Source organism: Neolamprologus brichardi, chromosome 14 (assembly GCF_056152115.1).
Source record: "Neolamprologus brichardi isolate AB-2024 chromosome 14, ASM5615211v1, whole genome shotgun sequence".
NCBI lineage: Eukaryota > Metazoa > Chordata > Actinopteri > Cichliformes > Cichlidae > Neolamprologus > Neolamprologus brichardi.
In genome coordinates, this window is record NC_142117.1 from 42051430 (window position 1) to 42062500 (window position 11071).

Below are 11071 nucleotides of genomic sequence, written 5' to 3' on the forward strand. Positions count from 1 at the left end.
TGCTGTGTTTTACTTGCATCTATTTGAAAGACTGAGTGTAAACACACAAAATATTTTATTTTATGTGCTGGAATGTGCAGAAAATAGGTTTAAATGTTAAACTAATTTCTTCCAGTCAGAGAATGTTGCAGATAATTAAATGTTTGCTTGATGCATAAAGTTAAAAGATTAAAACTGATAAGTTTTAAAAAGAGACTTTTATTTGATTACATTTTGTATGATGATTATGCAGAAAAAGATGAATTGGGCTGAAAGATCTATCTCTTTATCACCTATTCAGGTTGTAAATCGTGTTTTTAAAAAGTAACTAAGTAATTAAGTAATTAATTACTTTTGAAAATAAGTAATCAGTAAAGAAACGGGATTACTTTTTTGGGGAAGTAATCAGTAATTAGTTACTGATTACTTTTTTCAAGTAACTTGACCAACACTGCTCACTACCACTGTAATACTTAATACTACTGTTACATTACTGTAGTACTACCACAGACACACTGGAACAGAGAGCCTGGCGAGCAGTCACGATACTGCTGAAATACTCCAATACTCTTGTAAGATTACTGCCCATCGTACTGTGTTCTGATTTTCATGTCGTTTTTATTATAATTTAATAAACAGGAGGAGGAGGTGCTCAGTGAGCAGCATGGACATGAGTCCATCACAGGGATAGCTCAGAGTCACAGAGACCGAGCAGGTTTGAGCATGTGCAGAGGATGGCGGCTGAAGATGGAGCTGCCAGGCGCGCGGAGGAGAGGAAGATCTGAGAGGAGGTGTTACGTCCCTCTGCAGCCTCTAATCTGCTCAGTGTGTTCAGCTGGTGCTCATGATGTAGTGAAGAAGAAGAGGAGTCGCCGCCGCCCTGCTGGCCAGCAGAGAGAATGCAGGTTAACGCTTGAGGGTTTTTTATTGTTTAGTTTATTTTATTTAAAATCACGTGACATCCTGGAAACGTCAGGAATTCAGACAATAACAGGATTTATTTTTTCTTAAAAAAAAAAAAGAAAAGCAGGGGCTCCTTCACCGCTGACGTCAGCCGCCCCACAAACGTCATCTCCCAGAGTTCACAGCGCTGTCGCATACCGGCACATGCGCGTCCAGGCGGTGTTCGGGGTCGGCTATCATGGCGACGTACGTGGACATCCTGAAGAGCGAGTTTCCTGAGATCGACGCGGAGCTGTTCGACTACATCACAGGTGAGAGGCCGGGCACCGGGCCGCTGTCCGGGGGCAGCGAGCCGCTGTCCGCCGGCCCGGAGCCGACGGGGGTTAGCCTGACAGCGGCTGCTCTTTAGCCCAATGAGCTAACGAGCTAACCGGGCTGACAGCACTCAGAGCAGGCACACCGGCTAGCACGGCATAACCCGGCACGCCTGCACCTGGGTTGGCACGGCCTGAGAGACCCACAGGTAGCGGAGACACGGAAGCAGCATTAGAGGAAGCAGAAACCCTGAGACTCATTTATTGATCCTGTGATCCAGCTCAGAGGCGGGATGGGGGCTCTGAAATCAGGAGGGTTTCCTTCTTCCTCGTGGTGTGTGAACGGGAGCAGCCCCGGAGCTGCTGATCCTCCTGCTGAGGTGTGTTTGTGTTGCAGGTGTCCTGGATGGCGGCGGGGCAGATTTCGAGGACAGCGAGGAGGTCTACGACGCGGTCGGCGGCGTGCTGCAGGAGGTGTCAGCTGACAGTAAAAACGAAGATGACATCCGAGACATCTGTCTGCAGATGTTCAACACGCTGAAACTGTGAGGACTGGGTGGGCGGGGCCTCCTCTGGGCCGTGGGGCGATTAATGTGTTAATGTGAACGTGTGTGTTTCAGAAACCAGCACCGCGGCGCTCAGAGGCAGGTGCTGCTGGACGCTCCCGTGCAGCTCTCCCAGATCTCTGCAGACAGCGGTAAGGTCAACACGCCGAGGAGCACACACAGGCTGTGAGAGTGCAGAAACCAAACACACTCCTAACCAGAACACACCTCGTGTGTGTGTGTGTGTGTGTGTGTGTGTGTGTGTACACTACCAATCAAAAGTTTGGACAGCTTCTCATTCGATGGTTCTTCGGAGTAAAGAACAACTCTGTTTGTATTGTAGCTTCCTCCCTTTGCTTTGTCGACAGCGCTGCAAACACTCGGCCTTCTCTTAGTGAGCTTCATGATGTAGTCACCTGACATGGTTTCACCTCACAGGTGTGCCTGTCAGGGTTCATTTGACAGGTCGGTGCACAGCTGACAGCTGCTGGAATCTCATGGCAAGAACCAATCAGCTGAGAGAAACAAGCGTCCACCATTACTTTAAGAACTGAAGGTCAGTCGGTCCAGAAAACTGCTAAAACTCTGAATGTGTCCCCGAGTACAGTCACAGAAAGCATCCAGCACTGGGATGATCACATGAGGACGCCCCAGGAAAGGAAGACCAGAGTCCCTCTGCTGCTGAGGAGTCACCGGCCTCAGAAATCACAAGTTAGCAGCAGCTCGATCAGAGCCCAGATAGACACAGAGCTCCAGTCGCAGACACATCTCTGCATGTTCAGAGCAGACTGTGTGAATCAGGCCTTTGTGGTCAAACAGCTGCTGAGAAACACGACTGAGGAGAAGCAACAAGCAGAGATTTGTTTGATCTGAGAAACACGAGGATGGACGTTAGACCATCTGTGCTTTGGTCTGATGAGTCCACAGCTGAGATCTTTGGCTCCACCTGTTCATGTCTTGTGAACTGATGGTCTCTACATGCATGGTTCCCACTGTGAAGCATGGGGGAGGAGGTGTGATGGTGACACTGATGGGGATTTATTCCAAACTGAAGGCGCACTGACCCAGCATGGCTACCACAGCATCCTGCAGCAACATGCCATCATTCTTCAACGGCACAATGAGCACAAACACACCTGCAGGCTGTGTGAGGCTCTGTGATGGAGCGGTGCAGACACAGTCACCTGAACCCGGTGGAGATGGAGCGCAGAGTGAAGGCAAAGGGCCGACAGGTGCTCAGCATCTCTGAACTCCTTCAACACTGTTGGAACCATTTCAGGAGACGACCTCATGAAGCTCGTGGAGAGAAGAGAAATATGAAGCAAAGCGGGGCAATTATGAAGCATGGAAAACTAGGGCTGAGTATCGTCACTGTTTCAGTTTTGACAGTCAGAAATATTCTAATTCTGATCATTTATCAGCACATATCCATATTTTATATGTGTGTATAAACCAAAGCTGACACTGAGACTCCATCAGAGGTGTGAGCATCACAGCAGCTTTGTGTCAACTGAGGCTCAAACAGAAACATGAAGCAGCTTTTCCTGTTCTGCCTTTTTATAGCAGAGAACCTTAAAAATGTTCTGCAGTCGATCAGAAACTGAAGCAAACCATGAATCAAATGTGAACGTGACCTGATGCTGAAGCAGAGTCACAGAGGTTTGATTACAGACACAGCTGAGCAGTAAAAGTTTCCATTCGTTCAGTTTGAGCAGCAGAGACGAGGCTTTGCTGTCAGAGGCGACAGCGCTGAGCACAGCAGCAGCTGCTGGCTGATAAACAGATTTGATGGTGAACTGGTCTCAGAGAGAGAGAGCTGTGCAGGAGCCAGGGTCAGAGTTCATGAGCATGTTGATCAAACGTGAAGCGTAGTTTGATCTTCTGCTGCTGGTTCAGTCAGTTTGGGTCAGAGTGACGAAACCTGCAGCTTCAGGATCTGTGAGCGGTCGACTCTCAGCAGACGAGCTGCTGGAACAGTTCATGCTGGGTCTGACAGAAAGGTCACACTTGGACCTCTGACCCCTGTCCACCTTTGAAAGCAGCAACATTGGACACGTGAGCATCAGATCTGGACCAGGGAGCATGTGGGAAGCTGGGCAGGTCTGATGAATCACGTTGTCTTTTCCATCGCGTGGATGGCCAGGTGTGTCACTTACCTGGAGAACACCTGACACCAGGATGCATTATGGGAAGAAGCCAAGCCGGCGGAGGCAGCGTGATGCTTTGGGCGATGTTCTGCTGGGACACCTTGGGTCCTGCAAAAGGGTTAGGGGTGAGGGTGTTGTCCACAAAACAATTTAATGAGTGGAAAAGAACGATCTATTTATTTGGCAGAGTAAAAAACCCAGGGTACGACTTAAAACTCTACAGTTGCCAAAAACCAAGGTGGATAATCCTTACCCAGCCTGGAGGACGATGTGGCACAGCTTCAGTATTTAGTTAGATTATGTGATAACAGATATGAGGCAAAGTGGAAAGATTTGGAACTTGCTCAACTGGATATACCTCTACAGCTTTACTAAAGTCTACAGAAAAAACGTGTAAATTGCACGAGTGCACCAAAGTAGCCTTAAATACACGGACTAAACAAAGTAAAAAATTCAATTTGGAAAGGAAAATGCGAAGCTGGGTAGGATATGATACGGGTTTCACACCAGCACATTTGGACGGTGTTTAGAGAATGGACTTGGTATTACAGCATACTGTAAATCTCAACCAAACAGACATGGACAGCTTCCTACAGCTCAGTGAAACTTACGGGTTTTCATTACAGTAAAAACCTTCTTAATCCTCATTAGTATTTCGGCCCAATAAGATTTAATAGCCGGACAATCCCAGAATATATGGTCAGCCGTAGTGTTGCCACATTGGCTCCAGCAGTGACTGGATTCAGGTTTGCTGTTCTAAGTGATTAAAAAGCTTTTGAGTTTTGCTACAATATATTGGGAAATGCACCAGTTGAGATGAATACGAGAGATAAATACCCTCTTAAAATATTCCTGGCAGCAAGTAAAAAAGCAATAACTAGAAGATGGCTGGACAAGGACCCACAACGGTTGGAGAGTGGTCAGCCATAGTAGAAGATATGTGTGAAATGGAAAAGATGACCTTTCCTCTAAGACTCTGTAAAGACACATTTCAAAGATATTGGTCAAAATGGTTTTCGAGTATGGAGGAGGTTGTGAATAATGTAGGGAAAGATCTTCTTCATTCTGTTTTCATTTAACCTGATTGGTGCTCGACTGGTCTGAATTCCTTATGATGCTGAATGGACGCTTGTGTAGACGTGCACGGAAATATGTAAAAGCGTGCATGAGTGTGCATGCAGATGTAGATGTATTATGGTAAATGGGCTGTGTTTGTATAGCGCTTTACTCGTCCCTAAGGACCCCAAAGCGCTTCACACATCCAGTCATCCACACATTCACACACTGGTGACGCAGCTACATTGTAGCCACAGCCACCCTGGGGCGCTGACAGAGGCGAGGCTGCCGGACTCTGGCGCCACCGGGCCCTCTGACCACCACCAGTATTATGTATGTATATGTAGATACTTGAAAGTGTGTGTGAGTATGTACATAGACGTGGGTGTGGGGGTATATAGTGTCACGCAGTGACCCTCAGAGTGTGTGAGCTCAGAGGGGAGGCACAAATATGGAAGAAGTCTCGACCTAAAAGTGTTTAACATGATGGTTTGTGTGCTGTGCAGACGCCAGCCTTGATCCGTGTTTATTGTTAAAGAAAAGCTGTGACTAAACTGATTATCATGGATGGATCTTTGATGTCTTTACGTCGCCGCCGTCGTCATGCTGCCTGCAGCGAGGAGTTTTGACTGTGTCACGTGTGTGCCCACTACACCTGCTGTCTGCGAAGACATTAATATTATTAGTTATTGATGTCATGTATTGATCTGCCTGTTTCCTTCTCCTCAGTTTCTGCAGCCAAAGACGCCGAGGGCATCTGGATGATGAGGCGGGCTCAGAACACGGTACGTACCGGAAACCTGCGCGGGACAAAAATGACAGCCTCTGATTAAAAAGTCAAAAATGATGGACGATCATCAATAATAATTGATTCAATCAGCAGATTATTGATTTAGCACTAGCTTTAGCCTGCACGTGTATCGACACGTTAGTCAGCCAGTCAAACGAGACGGAAATGTTCAGCACAGACGAGAGCCAATCAGAACTGAGTTGTGTAGAAAGGTGTGACGAATGTGGAAGTGGTCCAATCAGAAGTGACCTTCCTGCGCAGTCAGGTTCGATCTGCCCAGGAAACAGTTCAGCTAGCTTCCTGTTTCTCACAAAACGCGACACATTTCACAGTGGATGTGATGAAAACACGCCCACTCTCAGGGCAACGCGACAAACTGTCCTGATGCTGCGTCGACTAAAACCAGAAGGAAGCCGACGCCTAAATTATGACCAAAGCTAAATGACCACGACAGATGTGAGACCATGTGAGCTCCTCAGACTGTCGGCAGAGTCATGAGGAGGCGAGCTGAAGGCGAGCTGAAGGCGGGGTTGGTTCTTGGGTCTCATCAGTCACACGGCGAGTCTGAAGGCTCCACGTTAAATGCAGCGTGGTGTTCTGGCCTGCTGCTCTCAGCTGTCTCTCAGGTTACAGCAGGTGTTGCTGAGCGCTGCTCTGCTTTCTGTCTTCAGACGGTCGACGCCAAGAAGCTGGAGAAAGCCGAGGCGAAGCTGAAAGCCAAACACGAGCGCAGGAGCGAGAAGGACTCGCAGAAGGCCTCCAGCCCACTGTGAGTCCGCCGTCCACCTGCCGTCACCTGCACACACCTGTGCCCCTCTCACCTGTCCTCCTGTTTCCTCAGAGTCCTGGAGGAGGCGTCGGCCAGTCAGGCCAGCAGTAAGAAGGACAGCCGAGTCGACCAATCGGGGAAGAACCGCAGCTACGACATCCGCATCGAGAACTTTGACGTGTCCTTCGGAGAGAGGTGAGCGCTCGGAAAACACCAGCGGGGCGCAGCGGGGCGGGACGGCTCGTTTTCTCACACCGCCGTTTGTGTCTCAGATGTCTGCTGCAGGGGGCGGAGCTGAGCCTGGCGTCGGGCCGGCGGTACGGCCTGATCGGCCGCAACGGCCTGGGGAAAACGACGCTGCTGAAGATGCTGGCGAGTCGCAGCCTCCGTGTCCCGGCTCACATTTCCATCCTGCACGTGGAGCAGGAAGTGGCGGGGGACGAAACGTCGGCGCTGCAGAGCGTCCTGGAGAGCGACACGGTGCGGGAGGACCTGCTGGGCGAGGAGAGGAGGCTGAATGCTCGCATCGCCAACGGAACGTAAGAAAAACGCTCGTGGCTCGCAGAACACATTTAATTCAGCTAATGAGAGCGCAGCAGGCGGCGTGTTTGTCCAATCAGCTGCAGCCGTCTCTGACGTGTGTTTCAGTGCCGACGGGATGGAGAGCGTGCGGCTGTCCGAGATCTACGGAAAGCTGGAGGAGATCGAGGCTGACAAGGCGCCGGCCCGGTAACTATGACAACCGCACCGACACGCTGCTGTTCTTCTTCGCTGGTGTTTTTCCAGCTGACAGGAACGATTTCTCCTCGTCCTCTGCTGCGATCCTCCGAGGCGGCGGCGTGTTCGAGGCTCTGTGATAAAGTCGTACACGTCCGTGAGCTCGGTAATGCCGCCGAGGTACCCAGGTACGCCGCGTTAAATCAGCCCCGCCCACAGAACACAGTGCGTAACCACAGAGTCTACATCGGGCTGGAAAACATAGCCGCCGTGATTATTGGGATCCAGATGTGAGGAAACAAGTCTTAACGATGAGCCAACGGTCGGCGAGAGCAGGGCTGACACGGCGCCCGACGCCACGCCTCAAAACCTCATCAAAAACCTTTAAATCTGCTGATGAAGTAAAACTTAAGGCGGCGCCGTGGTTCTGGGGTTGGTGCTGCTGCCTCACAGCAGTCTGCGAGGGTTCCGCCCATAGTCCAGTCACATGAATGTCCGACATAGGCTCCACCCCCACCGACCCTGAACAGATGCAAGTTAAAGGTTTAAATCCGGTACAAGCCTCTCGCTGATCATCACGTCACTGAGCACGTGTGACGTCTGAGCGTGTCCGTTTACCTGTGTGATGAAGGGCGCGCTCGAGAATCGAGACGCTAGTCAGCACAGATGTGGTGATGAATCGTGAGGTCGATGGTTTGATCCCCGGCTCTGTGTCTCGGGTAGAGGGCAGGCTTATGAGAAGTTTAACCAATAAGATGCATGAAAGCTGGTAGACCCGCCCACTGAGCACAAAGCCTCCATCCAGTCGCGTTCGTACCTCAAGTTAGACGTGAAGCGCTGTGAGGGGTTTTCACCAGCAGGGGGAGCCATGGCGAGGCTTCACCTGCTGCTGATGTTTCTACTCAGGATTTTACTGATGTCGGTGTGAAACCCACACACAGTAAGAAGCTGTTATTCTCTCGTCCAATCAGAGCGTCTGTCATCCTGGCTGGTCTTGGATTTTCTCCCAGAATGCAACAGCAGGCCACAAAGTGAGTCACATGTCTCCCCCCTCCCCACACACACACACACACACACACACACACACACACACACACACACACACACACACACACACTCCTGTTTAGTGTCATGCTGAGTGTGTTTTCTCTGCAGGGAGTTCTCTGGAGGTTGGAGGATGAGACTGGCACTGGCCAGAGCTCTGTTTGCTCGGTGAGTGATGCACACACACACACAGAGTCACACACACACAGTCACACACACACAGTCACACACACACAGAGTCACACACACACAGAGTCACACACACACAGAGTCACACACACACAGAGTCACACACACAGAGTCACACACACAGTCACACAGAGTCACACACACACAGAGTCACACACACACAGAGTCACACACACAGTCACACAGAGTCACACACAGAGTCACACAGAGTCACACACACACAGTCACACACACACACAGAGTCACACACACAGTCACACACAGTCACACACACAGAGTCACACACACACAGTCACACACACACACAGTCACACACACACACACAGTCACACACAGTCACACACACACACACAGTCACACACACACACACACACAGTCACACACACACAGAGTCACACAGAGTCACACACACACAGAGTCACACACACAGAGTCACACACACAGTCACACAGAGTCACACACACAGTCACACAGAGTCACACACACACAGAGTAAAGATGACGGGAGTCTACAGATCGATGCTCAGCTGATGATTTCTTCTTCTCTGGTTTCTTTTCTGCAGGCCCGACCTCCTGCTGCTTGATGGTGAGTCACAGCTTCCTCGCTGCAGCTGTGATGGGAGGAGGAGGTCTGTGACGTATTCTCCATGTTTTGTGTTTCAGAGCCCACCAACATGTTGGACGTCAGAGCCATTCTGTGGTTGGAGAACTACCTGCAGGTAAGGTTCGCCTCTCTGCAAACGGCGGCCTCGCTCACAGACGTGTGCGTGAGTGTTTCTCTCACACCTGGATTCTTCTCACCTCAGTTTGTTTACACATCCTGACGATGTCACCTCACGTCCTGATAACGATCCCTGTCACTCAGTGTTAATGCTGGACGATGAAAACAGGTCAGCCTGCTTCCTAATGAGGAGAAACTGGGGCGTGGCCATATTCAGACTGTAGGTTTAAAACGTTTGTGCGGTGGTGTCAGTGAACGAGGCAGGCTGGTTATCTCAGCTGCGCTAACCTCATAAGTCATCCCTCCCCTGCAGACCTGGCAGTCCACCATCCTGGTCGTCTCCCACGACAGAAACTTCCTGAATGCCGTGGTCACAGACATCATCCACCTGCACTCCCAGAGGCTTGACAGTTACCGCGGCAACTACGAAAATTTTATTAAAACCAAAGAGGACCGACTGAAGAACCAGCAGAGAGAGTACGAGGCCCAGCTGCAATACAGACAGCACATACAGGTACACACAGGTACAGACAGTACACACAGGTACACACAACTACAGACAGTACAGACAGGTACACACAACTACAGACAGTGCAGACAGGTACACACAACTACAGACAGTGCAGACAGGTACAGACAGTACAGACAGGTACACACAACTACAGACAGTGCAGACAGGTACAGACAGTACAGACAGGTACACACAACTACAGACAGTACAGACAGGTACACACAGGTACAGACAGTACACACAGGTACACACAACTACAGACAGTACAGACAGGTACACACAACTACAGACAGTGCAGACAGGTACAGACAGTACAGACAGGTACACACAACTACAGACAGTGCAGACAGGTACAGACAGTACAGACAGGTACACACAACTACAGACAGTACAGACAGGTACACACAGGTACAGACAGTACAGACAGTACACACAACTACAGACAGTACACAGAACTACAGACAGTGCAGACAGTACAGACAGGTACACACAACTACAGAAAGTACAGACAGGTACAGACAGTACAGACAGGTACACACAACTACAGAAAGTACAGACAGGTACAGACAGTACAGACAGGTACACACAGGTACAGACAGTACACACAGGTACAGACAGTACACACAGGTCACACAGGTACAGACAGGTACACACAGGTACAGACAGTACACACAGGTCACACAGGTACAGACAGGTACACACAGGTACAGACAGGTACAGACAGTACACACAGGTACACACAACTACAGACAGTACACACAGGTACAGACAGTACAGACAGTGCAGACAGGTACACACAGGTGCAGACAGGTACACACAGGTACAGACAGTACACACAACTACAGACAGTACACACAACTACAGACAGGTACAGACAGTACACACAGGTACAGACAGTACACACAACTACAGACAGGTACAGACAGTACACACAGGTACAGACAGTACACACAGGTACAGACAGTACACACAGGTACACACAACTACAGACAGTACACACAGGTACACACAGGTACACACAACTACAGACAGTACAGACAGGTACACACAGGTACAGACAGTACACACAAGTACACACAGTACACACAGGTACAGACAGTACAGACAGGTACACACAGGTACAGACAGTACAGACAGGTACACACAACTACAGACAGTACACACAACTACAGACAGTACACACAACTACAGACAGTACAGACAGGTACAGACAGTACAGACAGGTACAGACAGTACACACAACTACAGACAGGTACAGACAGGTACACACAACTACAGACAGGTACACACAACTACAGAAAGTACAGACAGGTACAGACAGTACAGACAGGTACAGACAGTACACACAACTACAGACAGGTACAGACAGTACAGACAGGTACACACC

At 49.7% G+C, this 11071-nt stretch overlaps 1 protein-coding gene across 1 annotated transcript in view; it reads left to right on the top strand.

Moving 5' to 3' along the window:
- Positions 1-825: 825 nt before the first annotated feature.
- Positions 826-11071, top strand: part of abcf3 (ATP binding cassette subfamily F member 3) — a 15150-nt gene continuing 4904 nt past the window's right edge. The window contains exons 1-14 of the mRNA XM_087851358.1: positions 826-884; positions 1002-1193; positions 1594-1741; positions 1817-1893; positions 5674-5729; positions 6406-6503; positions 6576-6698; positions 6776-7042; positions 7152-7232; positions 8192-8251; positions 8376-8432; positions 9016-9038; positions 9116-9171; positions 9487-9687. Coding sequence (XP_087707484.1) covers positions 1121-1193; positions 1594-1741; positions 1817-1893; positions 5674-5729; positions 6406-6503; positions 6576-6698; positions 6776-7042; positions 7152-7232; positions 8192-8251; positions 8376-8432; positions 9016-9038; positions 9116-9171; positions 9487-9687 — 1320 coding nt within the window. The 5' untranslated portion in view covers positions 826-884; positions 1002-1120. The remainder of the gene's footprint in view (positions 885-1001; positions 1194-1593; positions 1742-1816; positions 1894-5673; positions 5730-6405; positions 6504-6575; positions 6699-6775; positions 7043-7151; positions 7233-8191; positions 8252-8375; positions 8433-9015; positions 9039-9115; positions 9172-9486; positions 9688-11071) is intronic.